Below are 24,430 nucleotides of genomic sequence, written 5' to 3'. Positions count from 1 at the left end.
TAAAGGATCAACAAACTAGAGGCCAAACCAAAAATTTAGTCTGTAAAAACACTATTTTGGAGATTAGCAGTTACATAAAATATTTCCCACCAAGGCAAGTCATGCTTTGATTAAGTTTATGTACCTCAGCTCAGCAGAATGGTCAGTGCTATAACACTTCAAGACATCTGCAAGATATGTTGGAAATAGGCCATTAAGAGCTATAAAGAACAAGAGTTTGTAGCTAATGCAGAATGTTTCTTATTCAGCCTCCATAAACTAAATAAGACCAGGGTGATCTTCTGACTTCCTATTCCTGTTTAAGGGTGTGAGTGCTGCTTTCTGAACTGCCCGAAGCTTACACCACAGTATTCATGTTCCAGGTTCTCATGTCATGTAGGGTTAATATGTTTCTTAAATCACATGCAGGGTTAGTGACAGTAGGCCTAGAGTAAGGGTTACACCAGACATTAGTAATTCATGTTTTATTAAAGGTTCAAAAAAGGATGTTTCTGGTCATCCATGTTTGTGTCTTCCATTCTTCCATTTTGTACAGACATTACCTTATTTAACTGAACGGACAGGCGTTAATGTGTGTCATTATAATAAAAATTATATTTCTGCATTTAGTTAATTTACAAAACCAATCAATGAGGAAAGGCTTATTATACCAGAGCTTGCGCGTCATGTTTATTTAACGGTAGCAACCGTACCGTGACCATTTTGCACACCTTTTTCACGTTTTACCCAAAGGATAGAATGACCACCACAACATTTTGGCAGACTTAATAGACATCACCACTACTTTAGCTATTTATTGAAATTTATATGCAGAATTGACCTGAACCAAACTGATATGAAAAAAACAAAAAAAACCCCAAAACAAAACAAAAAACAACAACAACCCCCCCACATGTAAATATTAACACATATTGTTACCAGGAAGAAGACAGGTGGGGGCATGGACTGAGATCTTAGCCTCTCCCCACACCATTCTCGGAGTGAGTACTGAGCTTTACTGCAGTTAAAATAATAACTTTCCAAAAGTTAAAGTACTCAAAGCTTTTGCTCACTGAAAATACAGTATTCTCCGTTGCACTGAGGGGGTCAAGACTACCTGTTGATTTTGAGAACCACACACACAGACACATCCTATTGCCCTCTGCTGGGAACAACTGTAAACCGCATCTGAGAGAGAAAAAAAAAAAGAAAAAGAAAAAAACCCAACACAAAACAAAACATGAAAGGACAAGTCTAAAAACGAAGTGTCTAAAATGTTTCAGAATAATGAGAAAAGTATAATGAGCTTTTCTATTTGTTAAGGAGGAAGAGAAATATTTAGCCTGAGTAGATGACAGTTACTTCCATAAAATGACAGAAATGGGGTGTGTGTATGCGCAAAAGTGTACAATTCTCTATATTCTTTATATTATGAAGGTGCGAGTGGAGAAATCTGGAAAGCCATTTTAAAAGGTTTCTGACTTCAAAAGAAAAAACAATTTGCTCTGGATATTTGTGTTTGCGTGTGTGCTGGGGAAGGTAGGTTTGTGTCCTAAGTCTATGGATCGTCCCCATTGACGCTGTCTCCATCGTCCTCCCCTTCCTCATGCTCTCCCTCTTCCTCCTCTTCACCTTCTTCTTCCTCATTCTCTCCTCCATGGCTCTTCACCTGAGAGGGGAAAAAACAAAAACTAATATTTCTATATTATTTCTCTCCATGGAGTCATTTTACTGGCAAATATGGACCTGCATTATATAATGCCTTTGTGTGTGTAATGCTGCCCTTCTCAGAGTTTCCTTTTTTGTAGTTTCAGCTAAAGATCAATGTGATTGTGAACGAGAAACATGATTACTGTGCAAGAATCCATCTCTCAGACTTCACAAAATATGATTATGGCCTATATCTGATCTATGAAATCAGAGTATACTGTTTATGTGAGCACTTGAATAAACGGATAACTTCATAAACCTGATAATGATCGGATTATTGAGTGCATGTAAACACACTTAAAGACAATGTCGAATAGGATTCATGATCTTGAAAGGTCAGCGTAAATTAGCATCAACACATCTGACATGTTTAGAGACATTATCAATTTTCTCCAGATATCAATACCACACATAGGATCATATCCAGACCTTCTGTTTGCTTTTTATAGACAGAACATAGTTAGACAGAAACAACTGAACGCTTGTCCAATTTCTTTTTAATGATCTCACAATAATCTTTGAGTGTACAGGGCCAAGTCACAGCCTCGTGTCCTCTAGATAGTTACAGTTCTTGCCCTGACTCAACCTCCCCCCCCAAAAAAACCCTACACTTCACACATCCACATTTCATGATTAGAGCAAAATCTTCCAATGCAATGGTTTTGCTTGTCTTTAGAAAAGCAGAGATCTTACCGTCTCACTCCACAACAGCAAGGCCAGCCATACCATGCACCCTACTCATACCACCACAATAAGCATAAACTGAAACTTAATTCAGAGGTCTACACAGCTTGGAGCTACTGATCTTCAACCCTGAAGTCATGCCATGTTCCCTCACCTTCTGTCTCTCACACAAAATGTTATGCACATGAATCCATGTGTGTAGTGTCTTGTCTAAGCATGCTGCGCTGATGGAGGCGTTACACTGACCTCCTCCTCTTCCAGAAGATCTCCATCCTCTTCCGAGTCGTTAATCTCTTGTTCTTCCCTCTCACGCTCCTTCTTGATGCTGGAGTGCTGCTGGGATGAGGCCTCACCTACCTCTGCCTTCATTACCTTTACTTCTGAGACACACACACAGGGTAAGAAGGAATACCTTCAAACCTGAGCCTTTTAGTGCCTACTGTCCTGACATAGAGGAGGTATTGAGAGCGTCGGGGTAAAAATGAGGACCCAGCCTCATTCGACTATTTCCTTGATGCAACACAACTCATTCAACTCAGCAGCTGAAACTAATCTTCAGTTGATCACTGTTCTAAATATACTTATCATACCTACAAAATCCTCAGGTATTTTGTATATCTAAAGCTCACTGTAACTAAATTGAATGTAATAAATGATAGTCATATCATCCATTCCTAATAAACCCAGGAATGACTGGTGTGGAGCAGATCTGATTTGTACCTGACTTCTTAGTGTGATCCTTCTCCATGCGGTCTAGACTTTCCAGAAGGTAGTCCACTTTGTGCTTGATCTGAGCCAACTCCCTCTTGATGGTCTGGAGATCATCTGCTTTGACTGGAGCACAGACGACAAATATCAATAAGTTACTTCCATTGCGGAGAACATCAACCTCTTTCTTCCAAATACAGATCAGACAACAACTCAAGGAATATTGTATGTGCATAAATGTTCCCCAATTACATAAACAAAACCCCCCCAAACCCTGACACCATAGCTATGACAGTAAAGAATGTCCACGCTGTTAATTCTCAGACCTGGCATCCCTCTCCCTCATTTTTTTCCCCTTTGCTCTAAAATACACCTGACTCAGCTCAAGACGAGCTGTCAAGTAAATCAGGTGCTGGATGAAGTTATACAAAAGCATGCAGAGGGCATAGGATCGCCAGGACCATGGGCGAGACGGAGTGTGTTTTCGGCACTGCTGGTGCTTGTGTGAGTGGAAAGTGGGGGGCAGCTGGAGAGACACTGACTGGCCCGTGATGAGGAGCGCTGGCTGCCTTTGGAGGACGAGGAAGAGAAGCTGGACTTGGTGCGGCGACTGCCTCCTCCGCTCAGGCTCACCCGTGCACGCTTGGATGGGATGATGGCCCGTGAGAGGGGCGGTGGTGGGGGAGGTGGCACGCGGGACGGATATGTGTAAATCCTGCAACGGTGGGAAGAGGCCGTCAGCGCATGGCAGCGGTAAATGGATGGAGGGGCAGGTGGGAAGGGCACAGGGCCTTACCTGTCATAGTAGTCCCGCTGGAAGTCATAGTCAAGCTCAAAGGTGGAACTGCTGCAGGGTAGGTGGGTGAAGAGGAAACAGCAAGTGAAAACCAACAAAAAAAAAAAGGGGGGGGGGGAAATGAGAAACGACTGAGCGAGAGAAGAGAAAATTAATAGAGCTGCACACCTGTACATATCACCTGCAGGGCGCTTTGTCGTCTTCGACCTGTGAGGTTTGGGTTCACCTGCCAAGTTAATGTCTGATAGAGAAAGAAAAAACAGTGATTAAATGCTTAATATCATTTAATGGCTAACAGTTCAAGCATTAGTGCCAAGCAAGAAGCTATTCGATTCAGCCACACTGAAAATTTGCCAAACAGTTCTCCTGTAATACCACCTATATTATGTGAATCTGCACCTGACCATTATTCTTAATAACATCACTTTTAGATAATCTTAAATATCATAGCAGTACTTTAATTACTGGGTTTAAAAAAAAACAACCAATTACTTCTATCAAATCGGGGGGTTGTTTTTGCCTCACTACCATCATTGTGGGGGTGTGGGTGGGCCCAGGGTATGGCCAGACTTACCTAGCACCTGTCCCACGATCATGCGACCATCCTCGCCAGCCACGGCAGCACGTGCATTCCGCTCATTCGAGTACTGCACAAAGGCGTAACCCTTGTGCACAGAGCAGCCCACGATCTTGCCGTACTTGCTGAAGATGGCCTCCACATCGGCTTTGGTTACCAGCATGGTGTTGAGGTTGCCGATGAAGACGCGCGAGTTGAGTGAGCGTGGGTCTGTCTTGTTGGTCACGTTGCTGGCCATAGCAAGGCTGGCACTGGGGGAACGACTAAGCACCACACAGCAGGTTGGGGGAGGAGAGAAAAGGAACATGGGTACATTTCTAAAGGTGCCACTTTAGCATGGCTGTAGTGCCAGGGACCACAGCATTAATCCACCTGAAAAGTACACTGGGTTTTTCCCAGGAATTTGCACAAATTAATCACTGTTAATAAAAAGTGTGAATTTTATAAATAAGCGGTAAGAAAAAAATAAAATAAAAAAAACCCACACACAACCCACCAAAACCTGTTGTGAGAGGTTTTACCATAACAGCTGCCAGTGTAGGGCAGGAAAGTTGCTTTACTGACAACAGTGTGACTTAATGTTTCTAACAGATTTAATGTTCAAAAAATCCTGTCTTAAATCGGTGTACATTTACAGGTGAAATCACACCCAGGAATATATATACTTTGCTCACTTGAACACCAATATGCCAAGACTGCAGACAACATTTGCATTATGCTAAACGATTCCCATCCTTGACTAATTTTGTGTATAGGAAGTTTTTTGTGCAAAGGTTGCAGATGCACAGAACTAACATCCATGGGGGAAAAAAAAAAACATGAAAGCCTTCTCCAAGCATGAAAAATGAGTAAGAAGTGTTGCACCCTAATTTTAAAAGGTCTGGCTGGTCACTCTCCTTCTGTAAAGAAATTACAGAGCTGCCCAAAACAATCCCTTCCACAGCATATCAATGATAATACTGAGGTTATTATTAATAATTTTTGTTGCTGTTTAATTCTGCTTCATCTTACTCAGGACACACAACCTTTCCAGACAGGGAACACCTCATATCCCTTGGCTGCTGAACCACAATGATACTTAATTAAAATGGTTCATTATGAGCAGTCAAAAACAAAAAAAAAAAGAAAAGGAAAAAAAAGTGTGAACTGTTTCAAAGCAGCCTGCAACATCTGGTGTTCATGAGCAACTATATTTATTTTAGAACAGCAGTCAATTTAAACACATACAAGTTCGACATATGTGAAATGGGCAACCTGGAAGGGTAGCTGAAATGCACTAGTTTGTGTGTGTGTTTGTATATGCGCTGGTAGCTCTGTGATTTATATACAACATTTGCCATAATCAGAAGAAATAAAACTTCAGTCTTCACCTGCAGTGAAAGGGTCCAACACTTTATCAAGGGGGTTGTGCATGGTAGTTTAAGGGGATGGGGGATGGGGGAGTGTTAGTAACCATCACTCACTCCATGGCGTCTCTGCAGGCAGTCGTCTGTCTGTTCTGTCACTGAGCGAGGGGGCCAGTGTATGCAGGCTGGGGTCTTGAGTGCTTTCAGCCAAAACTACAATTCCCAGCAGCACACTCTCAGAGACCTGCACTCGGCCCCGAGACTTACACTAAGACGACAAAAACACACCCCATTACAACTACACAAGGTTATTCAGTCTATTTGTATTAATATGTGAGAGACACCTCTCTTGCATACCAATGAAATTATTAAATCTAACAATATATCTGAAGATTACATAGGAAACTGGTTGATATTTAGGTTAATCCAACCTTCTAGTGATCACGAACATGTTCATGACCTGACACAGTCACAGATCACAAAATGTAATTCTTTTGAAATGTGATCAACCTCAAAGTGTCTGAATTCAGAAAGTGTGTTATACTGAAATACCATAAACGATTCTGTGAAAGGAATACTTTGTTTATGTGCGAAGCACTAGTTAGGTTTTGGTCGTTAGCTAATACTATATCAGTATGGTTGTGGTAAGTTATTATAATTTCATCTTATTTATAATTTCATCTTATTTATTCCAGTGTTAGGTTAAACATGCCTTTGTACACAAAAGCACTACACAACACACACCTTCCGATCTAAGTCATTGAATGATTCGTCCTGACCCACGTAATCCTACTTGTAAGTGAAGACAGACTGAAGAAATACTCAAATCACAAGTACTTGACAACGTTCACATTATACTTCAAACCAGTTTAATTCATCTTAGGAACCCTAACTTTCGTACAGTTGTTCAGTACACACAACGTATTAAGATTAAGACATGAACACGAAAAGAATGACGAAAATTTAAAATTAACCTTCGCCAGTAGATTAACCTGGCTGCTATCTATGTCGATCGGATTAAGATAGCTAGCTGGGTAGCTAGCTAACTACAGGTTAGCTAGTTATCCATAACTTGGGGAAGACAGCGGCCTTGTACCTGTAATTCCATTTCAAATTATTTTCATCGTTTAAAAAATGCAACAGTGTTTCAGTCCAAAGCATCCAGACAAAAAGAAAGCCGTATTTGAAAAAAAGCTATTTCCCCTTGCAAAACAATACACGCAAAATTCAAAACAGGTTCGCTGTGGCTAGCTGGCTAATACGGACGATTTTACTAGCATTGACATCAAACGCACAAAACTGGTTGTTGACTCCAATTCCAAAAACCTCCCATGCCTGCAAAGTGTCCTGGAAATAAGATCTACTTTACGTCAAGTATACAACTTGGCACACAATTCCAAAAATCCTAACGAAAAAAAAAACAAAAAAAAAAACCAAACCAAAAAAAAAAACAAAAAAAAAAAACCCACCTGCCTAGAACAAAGACATTCCTACTTGCTTAGGCTAGTTACGACGGTCTTACAATTCTTCACAAAAATGCAAGGAAAAATACTCACAGAAGACAAGCTGAAAAAAATTAAAAATAAAAACAAAAAGCTTGTGTAAAAATACTCACCGAAAGTTCAAAGTTAAAATGCGTAATTTGGGAGGATCAAGAAATTTACCACAGGCTGGCTCTATGCAGCAGCCTTGGTCTGTCTGTAAAACCAGTGAAAACGAGCGGACAACAAAAAGTGCCCACAGAAAGATTCTTCAATATAAAAGTCACTATGCCCGTGTAACAAATCTGTTCAACATACATTAACTGAACAAAAAGCAGCCAAAACGTACCGGTGGTTGAAAATTATTTATAAGGAAATGTCGCTTGGAAATCGGGGTTTAATGGAAATATCGTTTTTAGTAACGACCAAATCCAGGTGTCTAGATATCTTATCAATATAAATTCCTTTAACTGTGTGTATATGGATAAATTAATTTATCCACTCAGCCCACATTTTGACACAACTGTATTTGAACATTTTTGTTTTCATATAATCCTATTTTTTTTATCCAGTAGATTAACTGAATTTACGACTTTCGTAAAACTACGCTGAAAAACCTTTATTTTGTCATTATGTTCATTTATCGCTTTCTTCACTAGCATCACGACAATGCTAGGGACGAAATGGCGCAGGGGGCAGATAAAACGCACATCGATAAACCCCAAATACTTTTAGAATTAATTATTAGAATTTGCATTTGATTTTTGCTCTAAATAATTTACATTTCCTATAATCTAATCAAAGCAACGGTAAAGACATAAATTAACGTTTTACAAAAAAGGCCGGTTGAAGACAACCACATGTCGTAAACATGCCCTGACAACCACCCGAGACCATCTCTCTGGCACAGCAACTAAAGAACCATCTCTCTTTCAGGGTGTGACACTCTGTCACAACACTGCTTTCCCATTCAGGGAGTTGACACCAGCACTTCGTCCCTTCCATGTGTCCTTCAAGCTCCAACCCCAATCATCCAGGGTCAGACCCATGTCCCTCACAAGGGTTCACACAGTAGGATCTATACCATCCTAATGCCTAATGACAGCACACTCCCAATGGCATCATCCTACTTCGGACTGCAGTTGTGGTAAAGATGGAGGACAGCAACCCATGTCCTACAGGTGACAAACATGACATGACCACTGCACCAAAGAGCACCTGCTTGCACCTGATCCCCATCACATCACCCTCTATTTTGTTGGAATAAATAATTTTACACACACACACGCACACACGCACACACGCACACATGCCATACTATTAAAACACAATTGTTTTTATAGTATAGTAATGCTTAAATAAAATAGAGTTGCTTGTAATTGTCGAAGCTTAAGCAATATTAAAGTGCACTTAAAATGATGACAACTGATCGGAAACAGCCTTTTCTTTTCTTTACTGCACAAGTTGTACATGTTTGCAACTTAAAGTGATAACACAATATTAGGCAGCAGTGGGAGAACTCATTGATCAAAACCCTATAAAGAAATCTGGAAAAGAAAAAGGAAAATATACCTGTGGGTTGAAGATGGGACATTTTAAACAGAGCTGTAGGAAAAATGAGTGAAATTAATTTAAATCCAACATAATCCAATGTAATGCTGATACCATCAGCAACTATAAAGGATGTCATTTAGAAAACAAAAACTATCGTATCCTCATTGGTTTCCACTAACGTTTAAAAGTATTTCTTATACAATATAAATCTCTGCATCAATACCAATTTAATTCTGACATCTTTCCAAAGAACAATGGGTGAAGATGATTTCTTTACAGTTAATTTGTAATATACATTTATATATTTGTATATACATACAAAGTAATTTAACTTTTTTTCTCATACAAAAAGAGAAAAACTGGACTTAATTCCCCTCATGAAAAGAAGAAGGAAAAGGGCAATTAAATCTCCCCTTTCACCCTGAATGCTGTCCCCATTAGCACAAGCCCACCCTCCACCCTACCCACAGTCCCATATTGTGAAAACAAGTGACTCCTTAGAACACATGCAAATGGTAAAGGCCCAAGCCACCTGTCTTGCTCTTGCACACTAGGAATCTATACGATGGGGAGGGGGGGTCCCCTTAGCTTCTAAAGCAGAAATTCTCAGACATTAAATTCTTACATGTTGCTTAGAGATGCTTTCAGCAAGAATTAGACACTGTTCATCTGTGTGCAATAAAGTAGCCATCTCCTTCACTTAATCACCTGGTGCAGTTAGTCTGCAAAATCTTGGAAGCTTGAAATGGATCTTATAGTGAATGAACCTCTCTGAAACAACTTCTCTTAACCATTTCAATAACTTGACAACAGCACATCTTAAAGACCTCTTCGATTAGGTCAGAAGAGGCCCAGAAGCTGCTGGCTTTTACAGTGTTTACATTCGTCTTTCTCGTGCAGTTTCATGGGAAGTGGGTTGAGTACAAGGCAATAGTTCATGGGGAGTTACATTTTTAAGAAGAACCTTTCAGTTTTCACCAGGATTCTCCATCTAAGTGCAAAAGATCTAGTGCCAAATCCTTTGTTTGAGGAACTGTAGGGCGAAGGGGGCAGGGAGGTTTCTGCAAATTCAACAATCAGTAAGTATTGCATGTCTCCAAATACACACTTGTCTTAGACTCAGAATTAGCAGATCCCTGATTAAAGTGTTCTTAGCAGCCTGGGAGAGGGGAACAGGAGCAGCACAGATGTGCTGGAGCTTGGGAACTGGACCCTATGAGTCTGCTTTATCCTGCCTAAGGCTGTAGTCAGACCAAGGAGTGGGGCCCCCACGGTAAGCCAACTTCCTGTTTTTTTGGCCTCAGGTGATAGAAAAGAAAAAAAAAAGGACAGACGGGAGACAAGGCCCTTTTTGTTTGAGTTCGTTCATGGCCCTCAAGATGAGCTCAAAATGTTCCACTGATTTCTTCTTTTCTACTACCTCCCTCCACCAGGTGGCGACAAAAGCAGTTTAGGGGGGGTGGATAGATTGAAGAGCCTAAAAAGGGCGACGCTGGTTTCGAGAAAGTGGGACACTCAATATCGCCACATTCATCATCATAGACTTGCTCTCCAGGTCTGGAGAGTCCACATTGTCCAAGGTTATGCAATCACGCAAAACCGAGATGCCACTGTCCAAAAGACAAAAGAGCAGAGCAGAACAAAAGAAGCCATAATCTCGTCGACTGCACCAGAAAAGAAAGCTGTTTCCGCTACTGCCGTGCAACACTGTAATTTAATTCAGCATTTGCTGATAGGCGACAGCAAACAGTTACATTTTTAAAACGTCCTGCTCCAGTGTGACATCTGAAGCCGGGTAGAAATGAAGGCTGGGTTGCATGTTTGATGGTGTCGGTGGGCAATATCTAAGTGGTTACTTTTGTGCGTCTGCACAAAAGCATGTATGTATCATAAAATATATGAACTCAAAAATACCAAAAATATCAATTCCTCTTTGATGTTTTCCCCACAAGAGCCACATTTGTGTGTGGTGTACAAAGCCAAATTTGAGTGGTCACTACAGCCTGTTCCTCTCTCCCTCACTCTGTGTGGAAACATATAAAGCCATATGTGGGGTTGTTGCTGGCCTCTTACTGTCAGTGTGTGAACCAGTGTGTTACTAATACATATGTGCATAAATATATGGCAATGAGGGGTGTGTTTGTGTGTGTGGCTCAGGAGGACATGCACTGGATGTGGTCAGGACCCCCGTCTTCTTCATCAGAGGACTCTGGGGAGCTCCAGGATTCATCAGTGTCGGCCTCTCCAGCTTCCACACGCCGACTCTGTGGCATAAAGAACACATAGGGCCAGGTCACGCAGGACAAGAACACCCTGGTACATACCAAGGGTTCTGGGGAATAGTTACTGTAGTTTGATGAAACCTGCCACTCTTTAATAACCCCTAAATGTGTTGCAAATCCTCTCTACGCAAGCCATTTAGAGGATCCCATGATTCATACTGTAATCCAAACTGCTTTTGTGATTTGGCAGGAATAACGCAATCTTCTACACAAAAATGAGCTGCAGGATTTTGTTCCAAGCAGGAACATACCTGAGAACTAAAGGTTTACAAGACCAGGTAAAATATGTAATGTGGTTATGTAATCTTATGAGGCATGGTAAGATGTTACAAACAAGCAGCCAGATGTACAATGTGCTGTGTAACTTCTGTGTTCTGAATTTCATTGTTTGGAAAACTTAACTGTGAATGGATGAAAACACCAACATGACCTGCCCAGAGCCCAAACAAAGGCTATGGTCTCTAACTAAACCATCACCACCACCAAGGGGTGTGGTATAGCTCAACAGAGTTGATATCAGATGCACTTATGAAATACTCATCACCATCAGGTACACTTGTAAGGTATTAATGCCCATCAAACATATCTATGAAGTGCATACCCCTAACATTTTGTAAATTGTATGTATATGACGTGGACAATCACTTACTCTTAGAGGTCTGCGGTTTCTCATGTGTCTCATCAGGAACCAGAGGAGCTGTGTATCATACTGGTCACCATGATGAATGCTGTCCTCGTCACGTTCCCGCTTGTTCTTCTTCATAACCTGTGCAGACAACACAGCGTGACAGTGTGAGCCATAAGGACAAAGCTTTGTTTAAGGGACCCCATAAGGCTGCGTGTTGTACTGTGTATGACTATGTATGTGACAAATAAACCAAACTTGAAACTTGAAACTTGAAAAGGCAAGGAGGTGTTGGCATGCAATTTCATATTTTACACTTTTACTTGAGCATAGCAAGTTGAACACGAAGCTTAAAGATGAGCATTTCTACCTCCTTGAGACCTTTCAGGCTGGTGGGGTTCTCGGCAGTGGGGGCCCAGAGCTTCACGTCATGGTCCAGGCCGCTGGTGGCCATGCCTGGCAGATGAGGATGAGGCTCCAAGCAGTTCACCTAAAGCGAAGAGATGGACAGAAACAGTCTTAAGGAGGATGCAGGCAAAACAACTACAGTACCCTCCTGGAGGAGGGAGTGCTTCATCTGAAAGGCTGACTCTTTCTGCCAGGAGAACATCCGTACCACTCCTCCTCTGTCGCCCTCCATGAACTGCACCACACGGGCAGAGTGCTTGTCCCACAGGTAGATGTGTCCACAGTCACTTCCGCTCACCACAAATTCACTGCAGGGTCCGTAGAAGTTGACACCCTTCACTAGAGCACCAGGAAACACACACGCACAGACAAAGAGGGAGAAAGAGACAGACACAAAGGGAGCGAAGAGAGAGCGAGAGAGAGACCTAAGCCAGGGTTTCTGAAACCCACGCTGGTGAATGTCAGGCAATGCACATGTTTGTGTTTTCCTACTCCAGCACACGTGGGCATGTTCATTACGGACACGGTAATCATCTAATGAACAGAGTTAGAAAACACCAGGGAAAATTCTAAAAATTGTCCAGTGAGGATGAGTGCCTACATCCCACTGGGTTGGAGAATATTGTGAAACTGTGCTGCAGGGCATTAGGCTAGTGTGGGTGGTGTACCTATGACATCAGGTTGGTGTGTTTGGTGTACCTGTGGCATTGTTACGGTGACCCTTGTATCTCCGATGGTAGTCAGCTCCATCGCTGTGGCTGGAGTCAAACATGTAAATGTCCTCATCGTTATAACTTGCCAGCAGCTCTGAGGCACAAATGAGAATTACTCAGGGTGAGAATTACACAGAAAATCAAAGAGTAACTATAAGGTCATAGCAGAATTTTAAAATAACAAATGTGTTTTAACATATGTTTAAAAGATACTTAGTATCTTTTAACACACCAGATGTTAAGTGAGTTTAAAAAAGTGTGGATTACCTGAACCATCATGACTGTACACTAAGCAAGTGATGTTAGTCTTGGACTCGCTGGACACCAGGTGCGAAGGACAGAACTTCTTCAGAACACCGTTATCATTTTCACTTATCTTTCTCTGGTCATAAATCCTAACAAACATGCAGGAACACAATGAGATCATGTTTGGAGAATAAAAGAAATACTCTCACGGTCTTACGGAAACATGGCTGCCTTACCTAACATACTGATCTCTTCCTCCGACAGCAAATTGATGCGTGTTGGCCGGATTCACAAAAATGGTGTACAAGCCCACCTTTTTATCACCCTCTTTCACCACCACAAGCTTGCTGAAATTTAGAAAGACAAGAGAATGAGAAGGTCTCGGTCAGTGGATCAACTCTTGCAGACATGCCATGGATCTCTGGAGCTTAACTGGAAGGTTCTGAAGACTTCTAAATGGTTATTAGTTAAAACATCTGAATATTACGAAATGGTTTTGAAGTTAAATGATATTTTGGGAAAACCACAAGTTACGATAGAACACAGATATTACAGGTGATGGCACCCATAATGTCTACTTGATAAGATGATGAAAGAACATTCTCCAAGTCTACATAAATTGAAATCAAGTCAACTGATATGTCCTGTGCTTTTCACAACAGACCCCATCACCAAGTAGCCTTACAAAGATCTGAGCACTGACTTGTAATGAAAAAGCTGTTAGTACGAACTGGCTGCTGCTAGACCTACTACTACTACTACTACTTGGTATAAGCAGAGCCACCCACAAGTTACAACCTCTAAACATGCCTAATGTAAGGACTGTAGATTTCCGGTTACCTCACTTAAATGTGCCACAAACTGAAACGGCAATAACGGCAATTTGATGGACCTTCTGGAAGAGGGAATTAAGAAGGTCTTGTCTAGACAAAGTCAATGACTGGTAGCTAAACAGGTAGTGTTAGCTAGGGACATTTTCTTTCCATCCATATATCCATCTATCCATCAAAAGGTTTGAGCTGTTTGTGACTGGGTATCTTTATTTCCAGTGGGAATGGAGGGAAATCAAGTTTTGAGCAGCAGTATAAATACTGAAAGACAGTTGATTGAGAATAAGGACCAGCTCAGCTCACAGGTAAATTGAAATCTACTGTATTTTAATCTACTTTAACCGAGGGTACCACAAGCCAACCCCTACTACCAGCAAAGATTACCCATACACCTGCTGCAACTCACTGATTTTTCCTTCTGAGGTAGTATGAACTCCAAATAAGTTTTATAAAACACTGTTCTGTAAAAGACTCCAGCAGGCCCCTCTGCAGCACGCATTATGCCCCACACTCTATGTCCTTAAGGCTGGCTCTTGAACATCCTACAGAGCTCTTCAGAATAAGTTAACAGGGAGGAGGATTTGAAGTATCCTCTTTCTTCTCCCACTAAATGTGTGTGAGAATCTCCGCCATCACTGTGGTACAGCTCACACCCTTTCACCCTGTGCCGTTTTGGTGACTCAGCTAACATGACTCACGTGGCAGGCCGGTCAAGGCGCAGGTCAATGCCATACACAACGGCATCCTCTCCAGCCGAGAGAAAAGTGCAAGGGGAGTCAGGCTCCAATGCCAGCTACACACACACACACACACACACACACACACACACACACACACACACACACACAGGACATTCTCAATCACATGAATTCAAAACAGCGCTGCAGCCACTTGTTTCTTCAGTTCATTTGACTGACTCGACTAAAACTTGTATTCGCTTGCTCCATTTTCAAAGAGAAAATAATCAATTTTTTCCCAAATACCTTACATTACCAACATGCAAATAAAAGCAAGACATATAAATTAAAATTTTAGTTCAAACAAAATACAAATGATGTATCGAATTCCCTTTTGGGAGGGTCGTACTTTGTGTGCCGCACCCTTGTGCTGAGCCACACGCTTGGTGTTCTTGCAGCGCTGTGTGGCTGACAGCTCGGCTATCCGGATCTGCCCATCCCGTGCACACATGGCCACGGTGGAATCCCCACTGTGTGGGAGAAACTTCGCCTGTGAATGAGATAGAGCAGTGGGGTTTAGGACAATAACTCCATCTCAAGTGTTGAGATCTCTTGAAACAAAATTACGAGATGAGGGAACAAAATCTTATCCTATGTTTTCATGCTTGGTTGAGCATCTGTCAAGAGAGAAACATGTTAAATGAACTCATTAGACTGCGATTAGGCATTTAAGATAATCACAAGCATTGCCTTGTTTTAGAATATTACAATATTTCCTGTTGCTTTGCTGTCTATAATAAGAGTCCAGCTCATGAGCACTATCAGCTGATAAAACCAAAACTCCGGATGCCTTCACCTGAAACACGTTGCTCTTGTGGCCGCTGTCAAACTCCAACTCGGCTCGCCTACGTGCCCAGTCCCAGATAACCACACGCAGGTCATCACTGCCTGAGGCCAGGCGGGTACCAGAAGGGTTGAAGTGGAGCGTGTTCACACAGCCAGTGTGGCGCTCCAGTCGCCCCTGTAGCTCCAACCGCTGTACCAGCCCCCGTGAGCCGCACACCCTCTGCACGAAATGCGCCGAGTTCCGCCCGATCTCACGCGCACGCAGCGACGGCACTGCCCGCCACTTGGGGCCATCCAGCTCTTGCAGCTCTGCCCCTAGCCATGCCTCCATGGCCTGCTCATCCTCCTCCTCCTCCTCCTCCTCCACCTCCTGGTCTTCATCCTCGTCAGAGCTGGAGGAGTGGCGCAAGGTTCCTCCACTTGGCCGATTCCGCTTCCTGGCTGCCCTCTTGCCATCATCTTTCACCCTCTCTCTTCGGCCACCTCCCTCGCCCTCCTCTGTAAGGGAGCAGAGGCCGCTGCCATCCATGCTGTCTGTGTCCTCCTCTTCTCCTGCTGGTGGTGACTCTGTTTGCTCTGCCTCATGCATGGATCTGTCCTGTGCCTCCTCTCCTGCATTGGAAGCTGGGATTAAATCTATGAAAGGAAACACAAACACCTTTGCTGATCATTGAAACACTTGCCCTTTCAGTAACACAGATGTCGATCTCTCTCTCTCACTCACACACACACACACACACACACACACACACACACACACACACACACACACACACACACACACACACACACACACACACACACACCAGGGCCTAAAGAATGCAAATGTTCTCTAAACTTTAAAGAAAAAAAGTCTCATAGACCAAATGACCTGTGTGATGGTTGGTATTGTTTTATGAATGATGTGTGCTTTATGAACCTGTGTTATGACCAGCATGAGCGTCTGTGGCTGAGTTAGCATCTCCTTCTCCCACTCTGCCCTCAACCAGGTCTCTACCATCCATACCTCCTAGCAAAAACACCCACAAGTGATAAAGCCTTAGCAGAACGTTTGTCTGATTTATAATATATAATGCACACATTAGTGACTGTATACTACAGAGATTGAGTTTCTTTGCTACTTACCGTTTGGAACACTGGATTTACTATGAGTGTCAGCCATGCTGCCTCACTGCTCTGAGTGCCACTGATGAAAGGAGCCTGAAGAGAAAAGCAGAAGTGGAGAGGAAAAATGCAGTGCACAAAAATTCTCAGATCATAAGCTAATTGTTACCCGTTTCCTTTTCCCACGACGATTTAATTTCAATCAAAGTGCTATATTGTAACTTCCAACCTTGGACTGCAAGTTACCGGAGAGTTAAATGTATTTTAATAGTTTGTGGGAAATACACGCTACTGTACCGTGCAGCTAAGTGATATACCAAGCGTTAGGATACGTGTGAACGGTTATGAGTTCGGTTTGGAGAAACGTAATATAGCTAAATGAAACGCGATACTTCGCAGCGTGAAACTGACTTAAATGAGGCTGTAAATACATGCGACCTGCCCCGATCAACGCAAAATAAATGCTGCGAGTAGCGTTGACAGACCAAGGAAACAAGGGGACAACACTGGCAAGCTGCGTAGACCCGAATAGACAAGACAGCATTTGTTACAAGCTATCGTGGAACAAAACTAACAAGCCCTTAGTCTTATCATCCATTAGTTGTTGTCAGTAAGTCCTGCCTTGACTATAAATTAAATTCAAAGTCTAAATAAAAGATGATTTGTACAAAAAATACTAATGATGTAGCTATCGCTGGGTCGCTAAAAATCTTAGCACTGCGTGGTGTAATATCACTTCACCCGTCAAAAATAGAATTGCTACTGGATATCTTACCAGCTAGCGTTAGCTAATCCAGTTTGGTAGGACAGCTAAGATAGCTAGCTAATTAACTACATATGCTAGTTAGCTAGTTCATAGAGCAGTGGATAATAAATATGGACAACACAATTTCATTCATGTAAACACGCTTGTGCGATGACGTAATATTGTATATCATACTTCTCACAATACGGCCATTTGCCCAAATGTTTGTAAAATTAGTATGAGTCTCATACCAAGATGACATGTAAACACTAACAGCTCAAAAACGAGAGCTAGCTAGCTAGCAAGCAAGCAAACAACATTAGCATATGCTTGCTTGCTAGCTAGCTACCCATCAGAGCTAACCTACCTTTAGTAGGCCCCGACTCCGCACTTCTAATCCTCTGCGCAGATTCCTGCAGTTCAGGCACCTCGTATTGAAAATCCGAAAACAAAATTACAATACATCAGGAATCTCTGAACCGACCGGCATGCAAACGAATCCTCAAAATAAGGTCACGTTTGTACCCGTGCCTACAGTGGTGTTTATGTTTTGACTGATCTGCTTCGTAGTACTTTTTTGTATTGTCCTTCCGGCCAGACGTTCATTTTCCGGAAGTGTGTCTAGACCCAAATAAAAACATTTAAATACTTCGTGATTTGCCTATCTGCGCTCGAAAAACACTCATCATACTCATGCCAAAGGCGATATAATTCTACTAATACAAAAACTTCTTCTTCTTCTTCTTCTTCTTCTTCTTCTTCTATTTTATAAGCTGTTATTTTTGACTCATCATGTTTTATCATTGTCAACACTATGACGTTATCGCCATAATAACGCTTAGCTGAGCCTTACCGTCATCTAAATATCTCGTAGAATATTCTTAGATCTAAAAGTGTGAAATTGTAAAAAATTATCTTTCTCTTTCATACAGAGAGAGAGAGAGAGAGAGAGAGAGAGAGAGAGAGAGAGCGCAAGGGGGCGTTTCATGAAGAAGAGGATGGGTATTTTAGGCGTTCATATCTGATCCTTTTATTGTCATTATCAGAAACAAAGAGAAACTTTGCAAAGGTTATTTTTCACCCAGTTTCTTCGTTCAAAAGTCGATCTCTACACCAGCCACTGGAAAAAATATTGCACCTGTGAAAGCGCAATGAGTGAGGTAAGTGAATTTTCAGCTTCAGGAAAATGTGACGTGACAGGTTTTGAAGTTAAGTCATTATTCTCCTACTATTAAAGAATGAAGTCATATATCCTTGTGTGAAATGGTAATAAATGCATTATAATGTAATGGAAAACATGTAAATAACCATAAATATTTATATTTAACAGTCAAAGAAGATTTATTATACTATGAACCACAAAATATAAAGACTATAAATAGTTTGTGTGCATTTAAAAAAATATGTTTTTAATATTTAAGGATAGAATAACCTTATGAAATGTATTATAACCTACTAAACGTGTAATAGTCATTGCTGTTGGGAAAGTTAGTCTTTTCTGTTTTAACATATATGATGTAAGAAGACATTAAAGTTTTACACTATCTCGAATTTGCTGCTTGAAAAAAGTCTCCCTGGAGCCTCGCCAAGCTTTGCTAATTAGCACATACTGTGAGCTCAGTGCATGAGAGGAGTGTAAGGCTGAGGGAAAGTACCAGGGAGGCTAAAAGATCTGTGTACTGTGTAACACCAGAAGACAGCGGCAGAGAGCCAAATATGTTCTTTCTTCTCACATTTCTCCTTTTTACAATTCATGAATACACCTTATCAAATAATGAACCCACTTGAAGATCTCATGGTAGTTGTTGTATTGCTCATGTGACCCATTTTAAGGCAAACTGGAGGGTGCAAACAGACTAAAAGGTACATTAAAACAAGAATGTAACAAAAGTCATTCATGCAAGAATGCACTTAATTACACATCAGTTGATATGCAGTAGGATGCACTGCAAACATGTTAAAGAGAGAAAAACTACATTCTGCTTCTTAGCTTCCTGTAGAACACCTGTGTGAATATGTGTGTATTGAATTCATGTAGCATTTTACCTTCCTTGCCCTTTTTATAGAGTGCTTATTAAGATAAACTAATTAAACTCAATCTGACTTTGCATCTGAATTTAAATGCATCGAATAAATTCAAGTCAAGTCAAGTCAAATTTATTTATATAGTGCTTTGAAGTGACAGCATTATAACAGCCCAGTTTAGCATAACGCTCAATGCCCATGGACCCCCAAATCTACACCTTTACCAAAAATGGGAAATAGTTCATAAAATGCCTGACTGTACAGATAGGTTTTCAGCCAGGCCTTAAATATTGAGACTGTGTCTGAGTCTCAAACATTTACAGGAAGGTTATTCCATAGTGTGGGAGCTTTATAGGAAAAGGCTCTGCCCCCTGCAGAATATTTTCTTATTCTTGGTACTAGTAAAGACCCTTCCCCTTTTGACCTAAGCAGACGTGGTAATGCATTAGGAGTTCCCAAAGGTACTGTTGGGAAAGACCATTCAATGCTTTGTAGGTCATTGTATTGATTATGATCAATACAAAATTTTGCTGCCAGCCAGTGTAAAGTAGCTAAGATAGGAGTGGTGTGATCAAATTTTCTAGTTCTACTAAGAACTCTGGCTGCTGCATTTTGAACTAGCTGGATCTTGTTTAGGCACTTAGTGGTACAGCCATATAATAAGGCATTACAGTAGTCCAATCTTGAAGTGATAATTGCATGTTCTGCATCATGTGAGGAGAGTATGTTTCTAATCTTTGCAATGTTCCAGAGGTGGAAAAAGGCAGTCCTAGAAATATTATTTACATGAGCTGCAAATAAGAGAATGGGATCCATAATTACTCCAAGATTTGTAACTGTTAGAGAAGATGTGATTGGGAGACCATTGAGGTTCATTGAATAATTAGAAAATGACAACCTAAATGTCTCTGAGCCTAATAGAAGCACCTCTGTTTTGTCAGTGAGAGAAAGTTTCTCAAAATCCAGTGTGTGACGTCCTTGCATTCGTCAGTAATACTAAGCTGATAAAAGTCCTCTGGTTTGGCTGAGACATATAGCTGAGTATCATCAGCGTAGCATAGCAGTGGAAACTAGCACAGTGATAATGTGTAATGTCACCTATCTTAAAGCTATGTTATTCATTTTATTTTTGTTATTGATCTAGTAAGGTCTCAGGTATGCTGAGTATATTTCTGGCTTAAGTATTCTCTTGTTATGCACAATGAAGATGCAAAATAAGGACAAGAAAACAGACAGATACACACACACACACACACACACACCACATGTTTATTGTGCAGAAGAATATCACTGGAACTATGAAATCCACAAATGATGAATAGATGTTTTTCACTGTAAAAGAACAAAAGTGAATCATAGTGAGTGAAACTGATTTTTAGGAGAGAGAGAATGAACTGGAGCATGGAAGCAGGAACCAGAACACTTGCCTAAGGCTCATAATTTTTCTAGGATATTATCTCCGATTCATCTTGAAGTAATCCACAGGAAGAGAGATGGAATGAGACAGAGAGAGAGTGATAGAGAGAGGGAGAAAGAGCTGGAGGATCCTGGAGGGATGTGTGCAAAGGCCCCAGATTCCATCCTGAAATGGAGAAAAAAAAAATAGTGATTACCTGGAGATTCAAGTTTTCATTGTTCTGCCTTCACCGGCCTGACAGAACACCCCTTAGTGGCCACGTGACCGTTCTCATGTTGACATTTAGGGGCGCTTACAAATTGTAATATTTGGAAAGTATGAAATTGTTTGAATGTAATTAAGGTTCTCTTTCAGTTGCAGAGCAGATCGTCAGACCTACTCAGCAGCACCCAGGAGCCTGCGCCAGATGGAAAAGGTCTGTTCATGCACGGCTGCAGCTTCAGTGTTCTCCTCTCCTTGTGCATTTTAAGGCTGACTTTAGGTTGAAAGGAGATTTATCGAAAGTTTACTTAAAGGTATTATAATCGACTTTGAAGTTCCTTCTAAATTTCCACAGTTACCAAAGGAATCTACCCTCCACTTAAATCCCACTTCCTTCATCCAAACATTCTACCAAAATTTTTCATTTCAAAAATGCACATAAATCACCTAGCCTACGCTTCTTCTCACTCTATGTTTTCACTTGCAAAATAATTAACAGGCATTGAGGACCTTGTAGATGTGGTTCCTGATTGGTTAATACATTTAAATGATGATGATATAAAGGCACTTAAAGCAGCTTTGAAGCTAAATCAGTGATGGTGCTCTCTAAGTCAGTATTTTCTCCTGTACTGAAAATAAAATTCATCATTATTTTATTTAAGCATGCTGAACTACAGTTGGATCAGTTTAATTCTGACACTGCTACATTTTTATTGGTGTGTGTTTTATTGAGTAGTCCAATAAAGCATGAAGTCTGTACTTACATGTACTTATCTTCTTTAGAAAATGCTCCAGCAATGATTTAGAGAGTCGAGCTCAACACAGCCCTGACTGACAGAAATACTTTTTTCATTTTCTTTTACTATTAAGTGAAATCTGAAGAAAATACATTGGAAGGAGCTTAGGAAGGAGAATCATGATCTTTTCATATCTGCACTAATAATTTCTATTGTCTTGATATATAATGTATAATGAGGGCTACAGAACCCCCACCCACCCCCTTCTGTTTGTACTTTCTCCTCTTTTGTTTTTTTATACACATCATCTCTAATTCATTCTTCCCTGTTTTGTAATTTGATTAGTCAATCTCTCCAGCATGTCAACAGAATTGTAAAACAGAAAATAACAGGTTGCTATGTTACTTCATCCCTTTTTAGTAGTTCCCCAAACAGATGGAGACATTTAGCTGCTTGACCTTTTAAAATGTGTTGAGAAGGCATGTTTACATCCCAGGGATTCAGTAAAGATAGGATTAATAGGAGACTCACTATTACACACGCATACCAACACACAGACATGTATAAGATTTTCAGGAAGGATAGGTTGCTACATTAACTTGGTACAGTTTTCTTTTGCAATTGTAAAGCCCTGCATCTGTTAATACACCCACCCCAGAGCAGAAAGAGATGCAGTAGCTACAACAACTCTCACAGCTTAAGCAAAAAAAGCCCTTCAGGTGCAGGAGAAGCATGCTGATATTTATACAGATAATATGGATTTTTGCCACATTATTGCATTAAGACATGGTGCGATGTTTATGTACACTGATGATGACCAAAATGCCTCGTTTCGAAGAGCATGTGGTCCATAACCTGTGGCCAAAAGAGGGACACTAAGTGATGTTATTTATACCACGTGCCATGTGATCCACAGGCACCAAGGCAAAGCCTGCTGGCAGCTCAACCAAGCCCCCTGCACAGGATGCCGAGGAGGAGATCGACATCGATCTGGATGCTCCAGAGACAGAGAAGGCAGCCCTGGCCATCCAGAGCCAGTTCCGCCGCTTCCAGAAAAAAAAGAACAGATCAGGAGAGCAGTGAAGGAGGGAGGAATGGTGCATGATGAGGAATCCAGCATTCAGTCATGTCTGAAAGATTAGAGGAGGAAGTGAGGGGTGTGTGGGTGGGAAATTAGGGGTTTGGAAATACCAAATAACAGTCCTTCACATTGTGCTACAGGGACAATTAATGCTTAGACTTTCTCTCTCTCGCTGTATAGGAGACAAAGAGTTCCAGGAATAGCTATTATTTAAATACATACTAACAGCATCTGTTAATCATTTTTTGAACATTCTTGGCAATACAAACCTAGGCATGAATTGTGTCAGAGTATGAGATTCAGCCTTCAAATAGAATGGTTTATTACTGACATTAAGTACCTTACATTTTTTGATGATGATGTTGATCTTTTTCTTTTTTTTTTTAATTATAAAGATTGACATACATTGTTTGTGGCCAGTAGATTGAGATTTCCTTAACAAATTATACCAAACCAAATATTGCTGTACATTCCAGCACTCGGTTTTTGGTACGTCCTTTGCTATGTAATATCAATCAATGAGCTTCTAATGGCGACTAGTGGTAGTAAAAATCCATTTGGAGGCCACAGAAGTTAAAAGGGGAGATTAGAATAACAGAATAACATTGGATTTAAGTCAGAAGATAGTGAGAAATAGACTATAATAAATTATTAGATAGATAGATAGATAGATAGATAGATAGATAGATAGATAGATAGATAGATAGATAGATAGATAGATAGATAGATAGATAGATAGATAGATAGATAGATAGATAGATAGATTGAACTGGGTATAGCGATTAGGTCAACAAATAGTTAAGAGTAGAATGTAAATTGAGAATTTAAACTGATTGAAATTGTAGGCAATAGATTTCCCGGAGAGTCGAACAAAAACAGAAACAGAATGTATAGAAACAGCAAGCTAAACATATTCTGAAAGTGTAAGGCCAAACAGAACCCAATGAAACAAAACACACACAAAAAGAAGAATCAATTATTAATTTATCTCTGATGAATTCCAATATATTTTTAACCTCAAAACCTCCACAAAAGCCCCAGTGTTTAATTATTTCATTGAGTATATCTGAAATTAATTAATTATTCATGTTTTTCCAGTTGGCTAACTGTAAGTGTTTTTTTAACACTGATGATGTAGCTGTGCAGACATCTGAACACTGGTTAGTGAGAGTATATGAGGCTGGTTTGTTGCACTGCCCCCTGTAGGGCCTGCTGGGAAAGAATAACTTCATCATTAGCATGACAGCAATGATCCGAGGTAAAATGCTTCAGCTTAGAGCCTTCCAGTTCTAGGTCAACCCTTTGTAAAATCATTCCTAATACATTCAATCCCTAATGCCTATCTGGGAATCCATCCAGATGTCCTTCGATTCCACCCTTTTCTGAATCCTGGAGTGAAGAGTGAGAAATAAACTTACGCTAATTTTACTGTTACACTGATTCACCCAGTATGTTAGTAATTAATGATTTTTTTTTCCATTTTTTTCTGACTTGTATTCTTATATTCAACTGTTAGTGATTTGTTTTATGTTGTACCAGACTCAACTCTTCCATAAAGTATGCTGCAACCTTTGCTATTCCTATGTATAAATAAACACAATAATAAAACACTAATAATTTTGAAATCTGGCAGGTTGCCACATTACTGCCTATGAACT

The 24,430-nt window shown here is 40.7% G+C and overlaps 3 protein-coding genes across 6 annotated transcripts; 1 reads left to right on the top strand and 2 right to left on the bottom strand.

Annotated features, from left to right (window-relative positions):
- Window positions 1-1,440: 1,440 nt before the first annotated feature.
- Window positions 1,441-7,515, bottom strand: LOC113585055 (heterogeneous nuclear ribonucleoprotein C). 4 transcript variants are annotated; one of them, XM_035536344.1, is made up of 9 exons: window positions 7,270-7,515; window positions 5,918-6,068; window positions 4,452-4,717; window positions 4,046-4,118; window positions 3,878-3,928; window positions 3,624-3,796; window positions 3,094-3,207; window positions 2,620-2,753; window positions 1,441-1,648 (listed from the first exon to the last, which is right to left on the bottom strand). In XM_035536344.1, exons 2-9 carry the CDS (start codon window positions 5,920-5,922, stop codon window positions 1,538-1,540), a joined length of 927 nt encoding a protein of 308 aa, XP_035392237.1. In that variant the 5' UTR covers window positions 5,923-6,068; window positions 7,270-7,515; the 3' UTR covers window positions 1,441-1,537. The 4 variants fall into 4 exon arrangements, with proteins under 4 accessions (XP_035392237.1, XP_035392236.1, XP_035392238.1 ...); XM_035536343.1 differs by having other exon boundaries at window positions 7,416-7,515; XM_035536345.1 differs by having other exon boundaries at window positions 2,620-2,750; window positions 7,416-7,515.
- A 1,200-nt stretch (window positions 7,516-8,715) lies between these two features.
- Window positions 8,716-17,901, bottom strand: dcaf8 (DDB1 and CUL4 associated factor 8). The gene is made up of 13 exons (XM_027022335.2): window positions 17,679-17,901; window positions 16,588-16,662; window positions 16,382-16,471; window positions 15,473-16,098; window positions 15,026-15,166; window positions 14,638-14,732; window positions 13,346-13,456; window positions 13,131-13,258; window positions 12,850-12,957; window positions 12,359-12,489; window positions 12,113-12,232; window positions 11,767-11,883; window positions 8,716-11,099 (listed from the first exon to the last, which is right to left on the bottom strand). Exons 2-13 carry the CDS (start codon window positions 16,622-16,624, stop codon window positions 10,989-10,991), a joined length of 1,815 nt encoding a protein of 604 aa, XP_026878136.2. The 5' UTR covers window positions 16,625-16,662; window positions 17,679-17,901; the 3' UTR covers window positions 8,716-10,988.
- A 400-nt stretch (window positions 17,902-18,301) lies between these two features.
- Window positions 18,302-23,438, top strand: pcp4l1 (Purkinje cell protein 4 like 1). The gene is made up of 3 exons (XM_027022336.2): window positions 18,302-18,471; window positions 21,108-21,168; window positions 22,608-23,438. Exons 1-3 carry the CDS (start codon window positions 18,463-18,465, stop codon window positions 22,772-22,774), a joined length of 237 nt encoding a protein of 78 aa, XP_026878137.1. The 5' UTR covers window positions 18,302-18,462; the 3' UTR covers window positions 22,775-23,438.
- Window positions 23,439-24,430: the final 992 nt, after the last annotated feature.

The sequence above is a fragment of the Electrophorus electricus genome, chromosome 18 (genome assembly GCF_013358815.1).
Source record: "Electrophorus electricus isolate fEleEle1 chromosome 18, fEleEle1.pri, whole genome shotgun sequence".
In the NCBI taxonomy this organism is placed as follows: domain Eukaryota; kingdom Metazoa; phylum Chordata; class Actinopteri; order Gymnotiformes; family Gymnotidae; genus Electrophorus; species Electrophorus electricus.
Note: the sequence above shows the minus strand (reverse complement) of the source record. Positions and strands in the feature narration are given on the sequence as shown.